Below are 19174 nucleotides of genomic sequence, written 5' to 3' on the forward strand. Positions count from 1 at the left end.
AACATGCAACCCTTCGTGCCAAAACGAGATTAAGAGGTGTGATAATACATCCATGACTGGCGTTTATGAGGCCGTTTTCTGGTTGACTATAAAGAATTTCCACCTCTGTCCCTGTGAAAGGTTCGACAGAAGGTACATTGAGAATGTGCAGAGATCTCAGCTTCTGTCTGAAAATGTAAATGTACTGATATTCCTTAAAAAAACATGTAAACTCCAAACTAGGAACACAGCCCAAGCGTTAGTTTGTTTGTTTGTTTAATTCAATTATTGCTTCTGTTATTGAAGGAAGGAAAAGAAACATGTGAGGTTTAGCAGTTTATACCCCACCCTACGAAATAATAATTGTTTAATTGGAAAAGAATAAATACTGTATATTTTTTAGTAATTAAATAAAGGGATTTTTTCACTCATAATTTGTCTTCAATCTGATTTTCTTAAAAGAAATCGTGGGGAAATCATATCATGAACCTAGTATCATGAACCTAGTATCGTGAATCGTTTTGATCTTCAGTGTATGACCAATATGGGAAGTGGGCAACACAGTGGTGTGGTGGTCAGCACTGTTCTCCCCGTGTCTTCGTGGGTTTTCTCCGGGTTCTCCGGTTTCCTCCCACAGTTCAAAACATGCACGTGTTAGGTTCATTGATGACTCTAAAATTGCCCGTAGGTGTGCATGTGAGTGTGTGGTTGTCTGTCTCTGTTCGACTCTATGTGTACCCCGCCTCACGCCCGATGTCAGCTGGGATCGGCCTCCAGCCCCCCCACGACCCCGACAGGGACAAGCGGTTGAAGATGAATGAATGAATATGGGAAGTTTATTTGTTTCCACAGATTGAATTCCAAAAAAATGCTCTTTTTTAAAACTTGATTTGTATGTTACTTATTTGTTAACAAAGACCCAGATCCAATTTACTGTGACATAGTATATATATGGGGTCAAATCAGTGGATCAGGCTCTGGGGAGAAAGTCACAGTAAAAGTCAAAGAACCATCATTTGCAATCAGTGGACGCTCAAAGGATGAATCGTTGAAGCGTTCTGCACAAACACATATATTAAGTTTTTATTCATCATATTGAGATTTACCATGATTACGTTCAAAACAAGGTCATCTGGATTGTTATCATAACTGACAATCAACTAGCAACACTAGTTAACACTACATGAATTGCACCTTCCTCATTTGCATTGACACCCGCTCCCCATGTCATGCCAACATGCCAATTATAGTCATTAACCAGACATTTGTAATCACAGCAACAAGCGAACAGTCTCACAATACAAACCTGGAATACATTTGAAAAAACACATCACAACTTTAGGATTCAGATCGACTTTTGGTCAAATCTCAAGCTGTCAGCAGACAACATCATTTTCTACAATTGTTAGACTGTATACCACTAATCAAGGGATTGAAAACAGTAAGGAGCCGCCCACATGGCATATTTTTATAGCAGCCAGTACAAGAAATGTATGCCTTCAGAGCACTAAGATAAACATTTCATCATCTACCATTAGTTTGATTAAGTAATGCTACATGTACTGCCATCCATTTCCCACATGTAAACTGGCTAATATTAATAATGACACGTTACCTCAATATAGATTTAACAGAAGTGATAAATCAACATTAATTAGTCATCATCAATCAATAAACATCAAGCCTTACTTGGGTCATTCCTGTTATTCATCTTAATATTAGTAAAAAAACACTGTGACTCATGAAGTAGGTGGATGTTACAGTATTTATGGTTCATACAATCATGCTTATATTTATATGATGATATTAACAAACTGGACATGATGGCACAGAGTGGGACTAGATCTGTGGCAGTTAATGGACTTTGTAACAAACCCACATATGTCACACTTTCTAAACTTTACCAATAAAATGAAAATGAATATCACACCAACACTAAATTTGTTTTGGAAAACCAGGACTAACAATACATCTGTAACTTATTTCAGTAAGAAATGCTGCTATACTTTTAACACTGTTATCACTTATCGCTCCTTATCACTTATTTAGTTTGTACTTATTTTATTTCAATATGCTGCTAAACGTATTGTGCGTATTGTTGTATATTGTATATACCTACGTTTCACCACAATGTCTGTTGCACTCTGTCACATTAGTTATTGTTTGATTTATTTTATGTTTGCTTTCTTTTGATTAGATTTATGTTTTTATGCTTATTGTTACTCTGATCCTTTCCCACCTTTGTATTGAAACTGTTGCACAATAATTTCCCTCGGGATAAATAAAGCTTCTTGAATCTTGAATAAATTGCCTATTGTGACAGTTTATTTGAAACAGAATCAGAATATTTTTAGCGGCTAAGTAAACGTGGCACATGCAAGAAAATTCAACTCGGCTTTTTGTTGCTCTCAACGTAAAAGTATGAAACAGTACGACAATATTGCAATGGTTAAGAGTGAAAAGGGTGTCAACTGTAAAATTATGAATGTAACGGATTACATGAAGTAGGTGGATGTTACAGTATTTATGGTTCATACAATGATGCTTATGTTTATATGATATTAACAAACTGGACCGGAGAGACAACGAGATTCAGGAATTCTCTCGGAAAGGGCAGAAGACGTAATCCCTCCTTCACTTCTCCTTCTTCTGATATGGGGAATCTCCTTCTGTGTGCTGCATGTGTGAGAGAGAGAAACTCCAGACCGTCTCGTCTCTGGACCAGATTCTCCTGACATTGTCCGGGTTTCATATGTGAAAATCACTTTATGCTTTCAGATTAGGTTCAGCCATTTGCAACAACACAAAAAACCCTTAATTAAAAGTCATGGGTGTCTGAGCATTTTATTTTCATTCTTTTGACACACACACACACACACACACACACACACACACACACACACACACACACACACACACACACACACACACACACACACACACACACACACACACACACACACACACACACACACACACACACACACACACACACACACACACACACACACACACACACACACACACACACACACACACACACACACACACACAGTCTGTCAGTCTCTCTCTTAAATGAAATTTGCCGTGGTCACAGCTTCAGGGTTTGCTGGTTTCTTAACAACTTAATTAAGCAAATCCCCCCTTTTTCCAGAGAGGTAATGAACGTAGTTTTACAGGGATTAAACCGTCTCCAGGGTTGAAAATAAGGCTTCGTGCTTTAGCAACCTTATCTGCCTTTCACCATCCAGGCAATTTTCCATCCACAGGATCATTACAGGCAGGAGGTGTGTTAGCCTCGCCATATTCTTCTCTTTTTTAATTTGCAAGGTATTAATGCTAAAACGCTTAGTGCAACACTCTGAAATATGAGTCTGAGTTGATTCCTTCTGTCGCAGAGTAAAGGCATACGTTTGCCTTCTTCACTTGGATTAGTATTGAGGCAGATAATCAGTCATACAGTTCAGAGGTGTCAGAGCAAATGCATGCATGCACATGATACATTCAAGTCATATCCAACAGTTTATGTTTTAGTGAGCCCACCGTGGACTACCAGAGCCACAGTCATGGCATAGATTATCCAGGTCTGTTGAACTGTTGCGTAATATGTTCCCTCATTAGTGTTTTGCAACATGGTGTTCAGCCTGTTGCTGGAAAACCTCCCAGTGGCGTTACACTGGGTTCACATTTTAACTCTCCATCTGTGTGGAGGCATCTGCGTTGGCTTTGTTTCTACACTGCATAAACAACGCTAAGTAGAAGACCTTTGATCTAACAACATATTTTTACCATTTCATCATGTTTCATTTTAGGGTTCGATCTTTCTTGACCGTGGAAACAGCAGTTGTCCTCAAGGTCCATTCAGTAGTTGTTCTGGAGCTCCCAATCATTTCACATGATGTTTATCGGCAAATTGACGTCAACATGAAATTACAAGTGTTCACATTGCTCAGTTTTTTGAGAACTTTGCCCTATTGAGATTGTCTTGTCAGCTGCTGTTTCAAAAGGTCTGGAATTAACTTTGAATCGGACCTTTAAAGCCAAGAAAGTCATAAAAGTGCCTGAAAAACAAAACAATATCACCTCAAGGTTCATTTAGGAGCTGTTCTGGTGCTTTCATTTTTATCACATCATGTTCTTTATCTACATTAATCATGTTAAGAGAGGTTAAATACCTGGATCTCCACACCAGTTAGTTGACCCAATCCCAGCCTGGTCCTGGTCCTGGTCCTGGACCAGTCCCAGTCTGGTCAGATGCGTACATGAACTGATGAAGCCTCTTGGATGAGAGGTGAAACGTCTGCCTAGACAAATAACCAAGTCCAGTTGCTTTTGACTGAAATTGCTTTGAGGGTAACGATGACCTGGACAAATGAGAAAATTTAAAGCGTACAGTAATCATGGAATTGTATGGCAAGATCTTTAACTTTGTATGTCAAGATCTATAACTTTGACTTTCTTGTTCTACAAACTCTAGATTCAAAGTTCATTCTTGACCTGCTGTTTCTCAAAGTCAAATATGAACTTTGGACCTCAATGTTTTAATCCAACAGAGATGTCGTTGCAGTCAGGATGAGAACAGGTTGAGGGCTTTTATTTCCTTTATTTAGTGGAGCAGCTGAAAAGAGATTTTAACCCAGGTCGCTCCCAAGGACTGAGTCTATATGGAGTGTGTGTTCGAGGCTTTTTGAACACACACAGGTTTTTATGAATGAGCTGCGATGCCTTTCTTTAGCTTCTATTGCAACAAACTAAAAACATGTTCAAGTCTTTTACCATGACGTCAGATTGCCATTTTTCTACCATTGAGAGTAAACTGATCTTGTCCAAAAAAGGGGGTGTTTGATATTTCAGGACTCTTTTTCCAAATGAGTTAACAGTATTTCACATCAGAGGTGAGAAAATTCTCTTTCGTCTTGGGACTCAAAACCCCGAGAAAAGTTCAGATAAGAATCTTCTTTTAAATCTTTAAATTCTTGGGTCAGTAGGCACCTTTTTTTACTACATGCATGGCGATACCGAAAGAATAATTACACTCTTGGACAATTTTAATGGATTATGAGAAATAATAAGCTCTTACAAGAGAGATAATTAGGATATGCAAGTACCAGAGTTGGCAAGACTGGGTAGAGCTGATTGTTACCTCTGGCGAGAGGCGATTGAAGTTGAAGGGCAAATTATTCCAGAGTGTGAGCAGAAGCTGCAGACTTGCTGGAACCAAGCCCTTGCGCCCTCCCCTTCTGTGAAGGTCTTAATTGGTTGATGTGTAGATAAAGGAAGGAGCAACAATGTCGGCGCACACACATACACACATGCGCGCACGCACACACACACGCGCGCACACACACACACACATACACAAAGAGCCGCCTTCCAGTGGAATTAAGTTTCCCTCCAATTAAGAGTTTTATCATCAGGTCTCTTTACTGTCTCTCAAAAGCTCATGAACTTGACTAATGATGCCCACCAGGACCTGAACTGCCAACAATAGTGTTCAATGCTACCCCCTGCTGGTATTACGGTGTGCATGTACTCATGTACTGCAGTGGTTCCCAATTTTTTTTGGCTTGTCACCTATCAGAATATTCCCCCCACTACATACTTTACACATCTACCCATTACTGTTGATTTGCTTAATGCTTTGACACTACTTTAATAATACTTTTTGCATATCTGGTTAGATGCTAAACTGCTTTTCTCAGTACTTTTCTGCAGTGACAAAGTTGAATCTAATCTATCTCATCTAACGGCCAGAGTGAGGGCAGTTTAAAGAGTGATTTTTCTGTCTCCGGTTGTTGAATTTGAAGGATTTTTAGGAGGCCTGAATAAGAGACAGGATAAGTATTTCTCACGGAAGATGAGATGTAACATTAATACATAATTTTTTCCTTATCACTTCATTGCAGTGGCTCCCAACACTTCATGTATCTGCAAGATAAAGCAGCTTCACTTGAAAACTGTCCACATGCTGTGGATAATCTACAGAAACCAGGATACTGGGTTCGGAAAGACATGTTGCTGTTGAATTGTTTTATGTCATTTCCCAGTGAGCACCACATTTAAAATTAAGGCTACGTTCATATTACAGGCAAAAGTGGCATGAATCAGATTTTTAGCTCACGTGACTCACTGTGTGGACACAGATCACATGGAATCTGATCTTTTCCGTTCAGATTTTGGCCACTTTTCGTATTTTGTCTTTGTCTAAACAGTCAGCAGAATTTGTGCAACTTTTACTTCAATACAACCAAACTTTCAGGCAACAACAGGCTTTGTCAGGAAGAGTCTCCTGTCTTGTGTAGAGGCGCTGAAAGATAGTTAAAAGTAATGTTCGATGAAATCTGTTTCACTGAACCGATGCACAACACGATCCAACCACTCCTGGCTCTGACTCTGCAGCCACACACACAGACGCAGCAGCCATAGCCCCACAAAAAAGTTACAATTAAAGATTTGGCTCCCTTTCTCCTCATCTGCTCAAAGATTTGATGGCTACCACTGACCAACTGAGCACATGAACTTAGAAATGAAACCGCAAACGCAGACTTCAGTGGCCTCCACGTTTACCTCCGTACGACAGCGTGCTGCGTGTGATGTCTTTGTTATTGTTCTTTGTGCATGCAGTGAAAAAAACAGACTGAACTGATGGAGGAATAATGTGGACAGCATTCGACCTGGGACAGACCTGCTGTTTCGTGAGGGATTTCACTGACACTAACGCACACAGGAAAGGCAAAGAAACATTTCAGATAAACAGAGAATAGTCTGTTACTAATTGCAGAGTCTGATCTGAGCAGAAAATCTGAATTGAGCACTAAGGCTTGCAGTGTGAACGATGCCGTAGCGACTCAAAACCTGGCCAAGTAAAAATAAAATGGTCTAAAAAGTCTAGATACCACTAGGAGTGAGAGAAATTCAGTCATTTTAAGGGTTTTCTAATCCACATTGAAGTAACGGTGATGGACTAGATGCCCCTTTTTAAAATTTCCCCAAATGTTGAAGCAGTGGGACACTGAGAAGGCTACAAATCCACCACGGTTCATCCCATATGGAAGTAAACACCATCAAACTTAAGCTGAAAGTCAGAGGCTTCACCCACAAACTAATTTCATAACAACAGAAACTGTGGCACTGTCTAAATACTTACAGACTGTGCTGTAAACTGTACGTTTGTCAGCCAAAGATCAAAAAGAATTTGGGATGACTGAAAGTACACCGCATTTCATCATCCCCATTCTCTCTCTTTTCAACCCAAAACCAGGCTATTGAAGCAGCTACATTGTGCACCAAATGACAAGAAGGCAGAGGATTAACCTGAATCTTTTACAGTGAGGCAGGGTAGTGGAGGAGTCTGGATCCTGTTGGGAAAGCCTCCATAAGAGCCTGTTAGTCACGGTGCGACTCCACCCTAATGCTCTGGCGCTCTGCAGACAGGGCTGGGTAAACACTATTTTGGGCAAGCCATTATCCACATGGGACTCCCCCCACTGCAATCCCTGCCCGAAAACCCCCTGATACACCGCTTAATGCATAGCAAAAACAAGCTGGGTCACAGTGCACCTCCTCCACTCTGAGAAACACTGAAACTGGAGGGCAAGGACAAAAAGAAACCTTGCATTCATTTAGCGTGATTAGCAAATCAATGCTGTGCAGATTAGTTGTTTATTTCAAGGTCATTGAAGTAAAGTGCAACAATGGACAACAATGAAAGTAAAGGGGGGTTGCATCCCTTATACGCAGGCAGTCTCATGCTGATCATATTCTTCACTAGAATATGAGACAAGGAGCTGAAATCAAACCCAACTGATTCTGGAGGTTTCGTAACTAATTAATGAGCGTGTGCTGGTTTCGAGTGACTGCTCCTTATAACACATCAATCATCAGTGATGCATATAAATGGCACATTAAAAACAAATTAACTCTGTGGTATTTATGAACTGGGTACGGAACATAGTTGAGGAAAGGAAACAAGTTCTTTACAGCGTATACACTTTTTTTTTTACAAGTTCTTCGGTGGTCAGACGATTGTGATTGTAACGAGGTGGAAACAAAGGATGACGCCTTTACTGTTCAGCCGTGAAATAACTCCAGTCAGTGGAGAGACGGTCTCTACACAAGGTTTGCTGATGTGACATCAGATGCTGTAGGTGTCCTCTGGTAACTCTCCCAGGAGTTCATCCAGGTCATCATCTGCAGACAGACGCACAGAAATGGGTAAGAATATGAACTAAATGTGTGATTCACATCAAATTCACCCTAATTTCACTGGTAGAAAAAGAGGGAGATATCATTACCTGTCTGGAGTTAGTGTTAAAAAGTAAAGTTTTCATGTAAAACGATAATCCTATGAGTTTTTAAGAGACCGTTTCGGGCATTTTAGCCTTTATTGGACAGCGGACGGCACAAAGGTAGACAGGAAATGAGGGGAATGGCTGAGCCGTAACCATCAGGATATATTTAGACCTCGCCATCAGACAACCCTGTGAAAGTTTACACAGTGGGAACTGAAGCTGTTCTATGCTCTTGCAAAGCCACCAGACTCCCTGGACAAAAACATCACTTTACTTACAGAACATGGGAGTTAATGGACTACCACTGCCTCAATCAGGTAGATGGTTTCTTTGTTTCTAGCCCTTTAAAACAACATGACATGACGTGTGGGAACCCTGAAAGTGCCGCTGAAAGTCACACAAATCAAGTAATTCATTTTAGAAGTATCATGTTATTTCTTCTTTTGGGGTTTTATTTACTAAATTCAGAAAGATGATTGTCTGTAGAGGATTTTCACAACAATCCACTTAGTAAAAGTGGCTGGAACATTTCACTCTGGACGCGTCTTTGACTGATGGAAAGACATTAAATCCCTGGAGCCACTTCACATGCTGGCTCGCATCCACGTCTCATATAATTATTAGATATATATGAGTTGGCTGCTGATCAGACTAATCGTGTCATTTAAGAAACACAAATCTAGACTCTGTTTTGTTAAAGTTTTACTGACTGAATAATAAAAAGGAAGAAAGGCATATTAATCAAAATGAAACATTGTTTTGCTGCAGTCAGATTGGGTTTGGGTCGGCGAGTCAAATGCTAATGTCTCAGAACATTAGCAGAAAGTGTTGCTGTTTTACTCTGCAAAAAAACTCAATTTCACTGGAGGCTGACACTTGGCAACCTCAGGATGTGACTTGAATTAATCTCGGTCTCTCATCGCAAGTGTTATTATATAATCAGAGGCCAACCTTCATCCCAGCCGGAGTCCTGTGCTGCTGGGTTCCCAGTAGGCTCTTTGGGGCCTCTGACGGGGCCGGCTCCGGTGTCTCTGGGGGCTCTCAGGCCTTCACCTCCCTCTGCGCATTCACCCCCCTCTTGTCCCTCGTCATCATCCTCGTCAAACAGCAGCTGCATTCGAGACACGGGCTCCTGGGGGACGGCTCCCGCAGGACCAGCGGGTGACATCGGCTCCTGGACAGAAAAAAAATGTTTGAGGGGGACAGCTGACAGGTTGACGGAGCATTTCTGGATGACAGATTTCATATTTGTTGGACTGTGCTATTCTTGTTTTCAGCTGACGGCCGCGCTTGCTCACCAGGACGAGCGGGGGGAGCTGAGTGGAGGACAGACTGACTCCATCGGGGGCGTAGATCCTCAGCAGGTTGTTGGGGGTCACGTTCAGGTAATGGTTTCGATGGGAGGGGGAAAACACGCCCACCTGTTCACAGAGCGAGGCGGAAATCCAATCTGTACCCACTTTGCATTGAGAATAAAATACTAAGCTGCATTTACCAGCGTTAAAATTTTAAAAAATGGAAGCCTCACTTGTTTGAGGAGGAGTACAGCGCCGACCTTCAGCTCCTCCACTCGCTCCTCCAGGAGACGCCGATGAACCGTTCCCTGAATCTCCCCTTCAGTCAAAAACAGTATGAACAGAACAACGAGAGAACTTAACGTATACTTTAAAAACAATGAATGCTTCCAAGTCCAAGATGTCCAGGCTTAAATAATATATGCAGTGAATACTTCATCATGACCGAAAGAACGAGGTCGCGGGTACAAGCGGCCGAAATGGGTTTTCTCAGGAGGGTGGCTGGAGTCTCCCCTAGAAAGAGGGGGAGAAGTTCAGCCATCCGTGAGGAACTCGGAGTAGAGCCGCTGCTCTTTTGCGTTGAAAGGAGCCAGTTGAGGTGGTTCGGGCATCTAGTAAGGATGAACCCTGGGCGCCTCCCTAGGGAGGTGTTCAAGGCACGTCCAGCTGGGATGAGGCCTCGGGGAAGACCCAGGACTAGGTGGAGAGATTATATCTCCACACTGGCCTGGGAACGCCTCGGGATCCCCCAGTTAGAGCTGGTTAATGTGGCCCGGGAAAGGGAAGTTTGGGGTCCCCTGCTAAAGCTGCTGCCCCTGCGACCCGACCCTAGATAAGCGGTTGAAGATGAAATGAAATGAGTGAAGACTGAAAAAGCAATTTAATAAAAGATACTATGGGTATTTTTTGGTGAGACGTAGATGCTTCACACACATTTTTCAGATCTTTTTGTTTTGTTTCTGAGTTATGAAACTTTATGATGTCGCAGTGAAGTTGACCTTTGACCTTTTGGATACAAAATGCCATCGAGTCATCACTTTATCCTGTTAGACATTTTTGTAAAATGTAGTCGTAATTAGCGCAGTTCACAAGAACGGGATGGATGGACGAATGGACGGACAATCTCGAAAACATAATGCCTGCGGCTACAGCTGTCCCCGGTGCGAAGGCTTAAAAAAAACAAATGAGCAGGAAGCAGAAAATACTCTGAGACAAAAGCTGCAAACCTTTTCAACAGGTGGGAGGAAGCCCATTACTGACAGAAAGCTCCCTCGTGGTGTCACAAGCACTTAAAATCCACCCACCGCTGATGCCAATCTACTGCAATTGAATCACCAATAAGCACTTAAGTCTTGCGTTGAGTACAACATCCACTCCTGAGTGTTAATAATCGGTACACCTCGAGCGGCTGCTCTACGGGGGACCATGGCAACCGGATGAAGCTTAAGAGGAGGATCAGACCAAAAAAGGTAAAGGCTCAAGTCGGAACAGGAGAAGGAAAAGAGGCAAAGGACAGAAAGCAAAAGGCGTCCTGCTGTTGAAGTAGAACACTTCAGTGCGTATACATGTATATATGTGTGTGCGTGTGTGTAATCAAGCGTGTCGCTGCGGCTCTCGTTCCACGTGGAGCTCAATCAGGCGAGTTTCACTGAGCAAAAGGAAACAAACTCTCTTTTATTCAACACCTTCAGTTAATGATCATGCACATTGTGTATTTTCAATTTGCATTACTACAAAGAGCCAGTGTAATTATATTACTGTGTGTGTGTGTGTGTGTGTGTGTGTGTGTGTGTGTGTGTGTGTGTGTGTGTGTGTGTGTGTGTGTGTGTGTGTGTGTGTGTGTGTGTGTGTGTGTGTGTACACTACCTGTTGGGTCTTTGAACACAGCCTTGGCGTCGGCGTGTGTGTGGATGATGCTCTTCAGGAGCACGGCCATGTTGGGCACTTTGTTTTTGGCCAGCTGTTTCAGTGCAGCCTGCAGTGACACGGGGGGAAAACAAACGAGATAATCAGCGGCTGAATCTAATGACACAGTATATTAACTCTGAATTATTTAGAGGAACTCGGGCGAGCTTGTGTTGATTCCCACCCATATACAGTAACTGCAGCATGTAATGAGTTGCAGAGCTGTAAGGGTAGAATATTTGATTAATGTCTGAAAAAGAATCAGCATTAATTTTGAGGATCAATTCATCTTTTCAGTAAAGGAACGGAAATATGTTGAACGTTTGAAGCTTTTCTTTGTCATATATATATATATATATATATATATATACAGTGGGTACGGAAAGTATTCAGACCCCCTTAAATTTTTTACTCTTTGTTAAATTGCAGCCATGTGCTAAAATCATTTAAGTTCATTTTTTTTCCTTTTAATGTACACACAGCACCCCATATTGACAGAAAAACACAGAATTGTAGACATTTTTACAGATTTATTAAAAAAGAAAAACTGAAATATCACATGGACATAAGTATTCAGACCCTTTGCTGTGACACTTGTATATTTACCTCAGGTACTGTCCATTTCTTCTGATCATCCATGAGATGGTTCTACACCTTCATTGGAGTCCAGCTGTGTTTAATTCTAATGATTGGACTTGATTAAGGAAGCCACACACCTGTCTATATAAGACCTTACAGCTCACAGTGCATGTCAGAGCAGATGAGAATCATGAGGTTGAAGGAACTGCCTGAAGAGCTCAGAGACAGAATTGTGGCAAGGCACAGATCTGGCCATGGATACAAAAAAATTTCTGCTGCACTTAAAGTTCCCAAGAGCACAGTGGCCTCCATAATCCTTAAATGGAAGACGTATGGGATGACAAGAACTCTTCCAAGAGCTGGCCGTCCAACCAAACTGAGCAATCGGGGGAGAAGAGCCTTGGTGAGAGAGGTAAAGAAGAACCCAAAGATCACAGTGGCTGAACTCCAGAGATGCAGTGAGGAGATGGGAGAAAGTTCAAGAAAGTCAACCATCACTGCAGCCCTCCACCAGTCAGGGCTTTATGGCAGAGTGGCCCGACGGAAGCCTCTCCTCAGAGTAAGACACATGAAAGCCCGCATAGAATTTGCCAAAAAACACATGAAGGACTCCCAGACTATGATAAATAAGATTCTCTGGTCTGATGAGACAAAGATAGAACTTTTTGGCCTTAATTCTAAGCGGTATGTGTGGAGAAAACCAGGCACCGCTCATCACCTGCCCAACACCATCCCTACAGTCAAGTGTGGTGGTGGGAGCATCATGCTGTGGGGGTGTTTTGCAGCTGCAGGGACAGGACGACTGGTTGCAATTGAAGGAAAGATGAATGCGGCCAAGTACAGAGATATCCTGGACGAAAACCTTTTCCAGAGTGCTATGGACCTCAGACTGGGCCGACGGTTCACCTTCCAACAAGACAATGACCCTAAGCACACAGCTAAAATGACGAAGGAGTGGCTTCGGAACAACTCTGTGACTGTTCTTGAATGGCCCAGCCAGAGCCCTGACTTGAACCCAATTGAGCATCTCTGGAGAGACCTCAAAATGGCTGTCCACCAACGTTCACCATCCAACCTGACAGAACTGGAGAGGATCTGCAAGGAGGAATGGCAGAGGATCCCCAAATCCAGGTGTGAAAAACTAGTTGCATCATTCCCAAGAAGACTCACGGCTGTATTAGCTCAAAAGGGTGCTTCCACTCAATACTGAGCAAAGGGTCTGAATACTTATGTCCATGTGATATTTCAGTTTTTCTTTTTTAATAAATCTGTAAAAATGTCTACAATTCTGTGTTTTTCTGTCAATATGGGGTGCTGTGTGTACATTAATGAGGAAAAAAATGAACTTAAATGATTTTAGCACATGGCTGCAATTTAACAAAGAGTAAAAAATTTAAGGGGGTCTGAATACTTTCCGTACCCACTGTATATATTCCCGGTTCAAATCTGGGCTGGGGCCCTTCTGTGTGGAGCTTGCATGTTCTCCCAGTGTCTGTGTGGGTTTTCTTCAGGTTCTCCGGTTTCCTCCCACAGCCCGAAGACATGCAGGTGTTAGGTTAATTGATGACTCTAAATTGCCCGTAGGTGTGAGTGTATATGATTGTCTGTCTCTATGTGCCCTACTATAGTGTCCTTTCCAGGGTGTACCCCGCCGGAATGTCAGCTGGGATCGGCCCCAGCCACCCTGTTAGGGACAATTATTCTTTTAGCCTTTTAGTTTAGGTTGTAGAGATTTTAGGGACATGAAGCATTTGCATGATATCGCACAAAAATACCAATGAAGGCACTGATGGGCTGTTTCTAACGCAGAGGGATCAGACAATTTATCACTGTCCATCTAAAACGAACACTACAAACTATAAACATGCTACTACAATATTAATCTGTTGAATGCTTTATTCATTAAGATATAAATTAGCAATATTAAATCGATGCGTTTGTTCCAATGTATCGCTCTATTCAATTTCTTATTATCCCGCCGTCAAATCAGGACCACATCTTTGGTGCGTCAATAAATAGACAGCATTATTTACTGCTGGGATCATCCTCTGCTCCTGCTGCATTAGATCTGGTAACATCTTATTGTCAACAGAAGGGGCGGGGGGGTGTGTGTTAATGTGTTTATTTATGCAAAACAGGGATTTTGGGGAGCCAATGTTCATGTAAGCACTGCAGCATAACCTGAATGAGCTCAGCCAGCGTCCTACCAGAGACTGCGAGCGTGCTAATGGCGCCCATGTCAACAGCCGCGGCACAAACAAATATGTTTGAGCGCTCGCAACAACAACCGGATACTGGCGAGCTGCTCCCCAGAAGGTCGACACACGGAGAGAGCAGAGTAACAGCAGAGTCTCCATTAGCGTGATTGATGAGTGATCGTATGGTTTATAATTACAAAACACCTCTGGTACAGCTCCTCCATTTGTCCTGATTATGCCAATAGACCTCCAGCAGCGACTTGCAGTCTGTTATGATGGAGGATAAACACAATGACGGCTTGACCTGAATAAAATAATGCACTTATTGCACATGTTTGAACCGGACTGAAATGGGAAATAGTTTAGTCTTCTTAGCTTGTGTTTTGTAAGTGAACAAATAAAGACGTGTAACAGGAAATAATCACCTTCCGGAGCACCATGACCACGCTGTAGGAGTGGAGGAAGCACGAGGGGTTCCTCTCATTCAATCCCATCTCTGCCTTCATTGCTGCCCAGGCACCGCTGCTGAACTCGTCTTCTTCGGCCTGTGAGCTGGAGCCCTTTATATCAACACAAACGGTTTACACACTCACAAAGTTTTGTTTGAGAGACAAATGAAAAAACTGAATTTCCCAGGAGGACCTGAAGGCAACACTGAGTGCAGTTCAGTGTCGATCTGCTCTTCGTGATTGGAGCTGAAAACAACTATTCGAATAACTGATCGACAGAAAATGATTCTTTAACTATTACTTGATAAAAAAAATTTTTTAGGTCAAAATTACAATAATTGACAGCTGCTCCAGTGTGGACATTTGCTGGGTGTCCCTGTCTTTTATGATATTAAACTGAATATTTCAGTTTTAGAAGCTTTAGGACAGGCTTCTAAAATACAAAATCTTAAAACAAAAACAATCAATACATAAAATGACAAAAATGTCACTTAATTCATGCTACATTTACTTGTAAATATGCAAGATTATAGCCTGTAGCTAATTTCCGTCTTTAGTCCCTTTGGCAGGTTGATTAAATTAACAAGTTAAAGACATAATTTTTCATTTATTTTTCATGTGTTTTGTGCATATATCTGTCTCTGCTTTTATTACCTGGCTTGGTGAGCGGGCCACGGCACCGTGAGCAGGAGTCTGAGGGACAGAAACCACAATGTCGTCCAGGCTCTGACCCTGCGGCTGACAGACAACAAATCAAATTATTATGCAGCACCGTGGGGGAAAACAAAACCACACAACCGGGAGACTTCTGTGACGGTCATTTCATTAGAGTTCAGGTGACAGAACCACACAGCAGCGGCGTCATTTCTGACCGCGAGGGTGTGAGATTATATCTGATTTCGCTGTTCTGGATGATACTAACCTGCTGTGGCAAGTATCCAGCGGGGCCAGGGAAGCGTCTGGTCCTGGGCCGGTGCGGCTCAGAGCGAGGCCTCTTCTTAGGAAGCTTATTGGAGGCTGATACCAACTGGACTAGGCGGTTGGTGAGGAACGGTGTGTGAAGGGGATGGGAATTCACTGACCGGGAGGGAGAGGGAGCTGGGGATACCGTCTCAAAGAGGATGCGGCTCTGAGGGGAGGGTGTGGGAGTTGCCCACTGTCTCTGGGGCCTGTTTAGTGTCCTGGAAATGGGACTGGGGGCAGGGGAAGACACAGTAAGGCCAGGGAAAACCCCTGGACTCTGTGGAGGGGCAGACAGGAAAGCGGGGCAGGGATTTGGCGATCGCAGAAGGGGAGTGGAGGAGATCCGAGAGGGAATATTATGACTCAAAGAGCCAGTGCTGAAGTCTCTCGGGGTCCGATTGGGTTGGGTCTGAATCCCTCCACAGTTCGGTGGACGCAGCGTTTTGGCTGAAGATGCCAGATTAGCCACGGGAGGAGGAGGTGGGGGTGGAGCAGGAGGCTGCCCCATCTGGCGGTCACACTCATCCAGGTCTGCTAGGTCAACATCCCAATCATCAAAATCATCCTGAGCCACACAGGGCTTCAGCAGCCCTTCTGTGTTGGCATGACTCTGTTGTGATGTCAAATTAGAGTTATTGAGTGTGGGAGGATGGGGCTTAGCAGAGGAGGAGGAGGGCAGTCTCAAACCCAGAGCAACAGTTTGTCCAGCAGCAGCAGCAGTGTGTGTGCTGCTCCTTGATGCTGTGCCATTACACAGGGCGGATGATCTCGCTCCAGTTTGCTGAAGGCAGTTTTTCTCCGGCTCTCTGTGAGCGACAGAGGAAGCCCGCAGTGTGCAGGATGACACGGCAGCTGCCACATCGGCTGGTCCAGACGCTGTGTGGACAGCCCAGTCTGTCCCGAGCAGGTCCTGATTAACACACACACACACACGCATAAACAGTGTGAGAGATGGGAAACAGAAGGTGGATCATTATGTGAGCGGCCTGCACAGACGGTTAAGTAGGGCCGACGGCGATAATTCATGATCGACTCTCAATGGTATCGTATCGTTTTACACAATCACAACATCTGAACTGATGCACAGTTCAGATGTGTATCAGACACAAACTAACGCAAATTTCTCAGAAAGTCTGATAAGAAATATTTTGAGGGAATATCAGAGTGTGGTTTGGGTTTTTTATGTCACATAATTTGTGTGCATGCATGTAAACAGTGAAGCCTTCAGTTGGAAAAAATCTTATGTTCATTTTGCACTAAAGTTCTTCATAAAATGAGAAAATACTAAAGATTGTACAAAAATAGACTTTACCATGTGGTTATTTCATACAGAGTATTTATTTAGTATTTAGTAGAGCACGTATTGCTACTATTCATATTTTATCATATTCACCATAATTATCATTATTTCTATTTCTATCACCTTATCTCCCATTATCACTTAGAGATGCACCGCTCCATTTTTTTCTGATCCAATCTGACAACGATACCTGGGCTGAGCGTATCGGCCCATACCTGATACCTATCCTACTGTTGAATGAATTAACCGTATACTTTGCCATGTGAGTGAAGGCATCAGGCTTGACATAAACATTTAGCCTTGTTAAAAAAAAAAGGTAACAAATTAACACTGATGTTAGTATGATTTATTAACAAATAAAGTGTACTTTAACAGCAAAAAGAAATAAATAACACTCCCATGGAAAGTGCAAACATATTTAAAATGTAATATAAAACCCTAACCGGTGTTGCAAACAGACTAGATCACTGTAACTGTATTGCTGTGTATGATATTAATAAAAAAGAAATGACTGGATCGGCCTCATTCATCCGATATCAGACCCAGCGAATCCAGGTATTGAATTGGTGCATTTCTATTATTACTACTATTAATATCATTCTAGTGTATAACCTGTGAGTCATATTCATTACTTTAGATATTATTAGTTAATTCTGTGCTTACTTGCATCATATCACAATTAAAAATGCACCTTTCTCTCGTTATCTTGCACCTTAAAATCCACTTAGTATATTGTAATATAGTGTTTTAAATTCACCTTACTGTACTCCTATTGTATTTTATATTTTGTATTTCTGACTGTATTGTACCACTGCTACGATGACCTAATTTCCCCTTAGGGATAAATAGTTATCTATCATCTATCTACATTGTCCGTCTGTCTGTCTATCTTTCTTTCAACCAGTCAAGACAGATGTCCTCCATAGAGCTGGGTCTGTTCGACGTTCCCGCCTGTCAAATGGAAGTTATTCATTGCCAATAGATATTATTACTTTTTATTATTATAGACATTGCAACTTGCTGTTGCTCATGGAGGAGTTGTCGGGTCTGTAAATCATACATAAGTCACAGAGTGTGGTCTAGTCCTACTCAATATGTAAAGTGTCTTCAGATAACTTCTGTTGTGATTTGGCACTACAAATAAAATGTAATTTACTGAATTAACAGACAACATGCTACATCATGACTTAGATATGAAATGACCTATGTCATGACAGAGGATGTTGGCCCTGTCGTCCAGCTGCACTTAAGTCAAATCAGGTGTGTTTGAGTCAGCTGGGAAATCACCTCATCATCAAAGTCCTCTCCAATGCTGAACAGTCCACTTAATTTGCAGGTCTGTAACGAGAAACACAGCACAAACACAATACACTGATTAAAAACACCTGCATCAAATAAACTATTTAAAAACAGAAAACATGTCAAACTTCTAGTGTGTTAGCATGTTAGCCTCGTTAGCTCAGATTGTTTTTTTTAGTTTGCTGGATTGGTTCACTTACCATCGCAGTCATGAGATATCGCGATGAAAGTCGTGTTCGATGAGCTCAGACACCAAACTCGCTGAGTCACTGAATGCCATTCAATAGCCGCGTGTGAGTGTAATGTGTTGTTTTGTCCGCATACTTCAAATTAAACAAGAAAGCGCTGCGAGCCAAAGGAGAAACTTGAGGTGGGCAGAGCTCGCTGCTGCTAGGTACCGCGCCGCCACGTTCAAACACGACGTAATGACGTGGGATGTTTGTACAAAGAGTGTCAAAGCAGAGCAAGATGAGTCACTGCTGCTCTCACGAGTCCTTCGGTTTTCGTTTCACTTTATGCTAGTTTTGCTGTTTTTTCCTTTATTCTTATGTTGAATTACACTTATTACACCTATTAATTCATAGGAATGTCTGTATGATAATACGTCTATTTAAAGCTGCAGTATTTCAAAAGCAAAAAAAAAGAAAAATGCTTAAATTTGAAGTAGAGTGAGAGCTCGCCCGCCCTTGTCCAATAGACCTTTTCAACTCAATTCCAGTGATTTCATATAACGATTTCCTGCATCCACCCTCCTCCATCAAATCAAACCACCTTTCCCTCACTAAATGCACAGTGTCTATTCATACTTTAGCATGATTCCAAGTAATTCACAAGCTGCATTTGGAGAACATACAAATGCACCGTCCATTAAGTCAGGATTGTTGAAACTCAAACACATCATAGAATTGCAGACGTT

The 19174-nt window shown here is 42.3% G+C and overlaps 1 protein-coding gene across 1 annotated transcript; it reads right to left on the reverse strand.

Annotated features, from left to right (window-relative positions):
- Nucleotides 1-7721: 7721 nt before the first annotated feature.
- Nucleotides 7722-18587, reverse strand: hrob (homologous recombination factor with OB-fold). Its single transcript, XM_083930867.1, has 10 exons — nt 18459-18587; nt 18247-18297; nt 15619-16569; nt 15351-15434; nt 14673-14807; nt 11432-11540; nt 9799-9884; nt 9569-9691; nt 9222-9444; nt 7722-8169 (listed from the first exon to the last, which is right to left on the reverse strand). Exons 1-10 carry the CDS (start codon nt 18468-18470, stop codon nt 8114-8116), a joined length of 1830 nt encoding a protein of 609 aa, XP_083786993.1. The 5' UTR covers nt 18471-18587; the 3' UTR covers nt 7722-8113.
- Nucleotides 18588-19174: the final 587 nt, after the last annotated feature.

This window comes from Echiichthys vipera (assembly GCF_963691815.1).
Source record: "Echiichthys vipera genome assembly, chromosome: 17".
Taxonomy (NCBI): domain Eukaryota; kingdom Metazoa; phylum Chordata; class Actinopteri; order Perciformes; family Trachinidae; genus Echiichthys; species Echiichthys vipera.

What these genes read in the sequence shown, in the direction of transcription:
- hrob (XM_083930867.1), bottom strand. An exon ending in GAGAGGACTTTGATGATGAG is followed by an intron (nt 16,570 to 18,246) that starts GTGATTTCCCAG and finishes TGTGTTAATCAG; the next exon opens with GACCTGCTCGGGACAGACTG. An exon ending in CTGGATACTTGCCACAGCAG is followed by an intron (nt 15,435 to 15,618) that starts GTTAGTATCATC and finishes GTTGTCTGTCAG; the next exon opens with CCGCAGGGTCAGAGCCTGGA.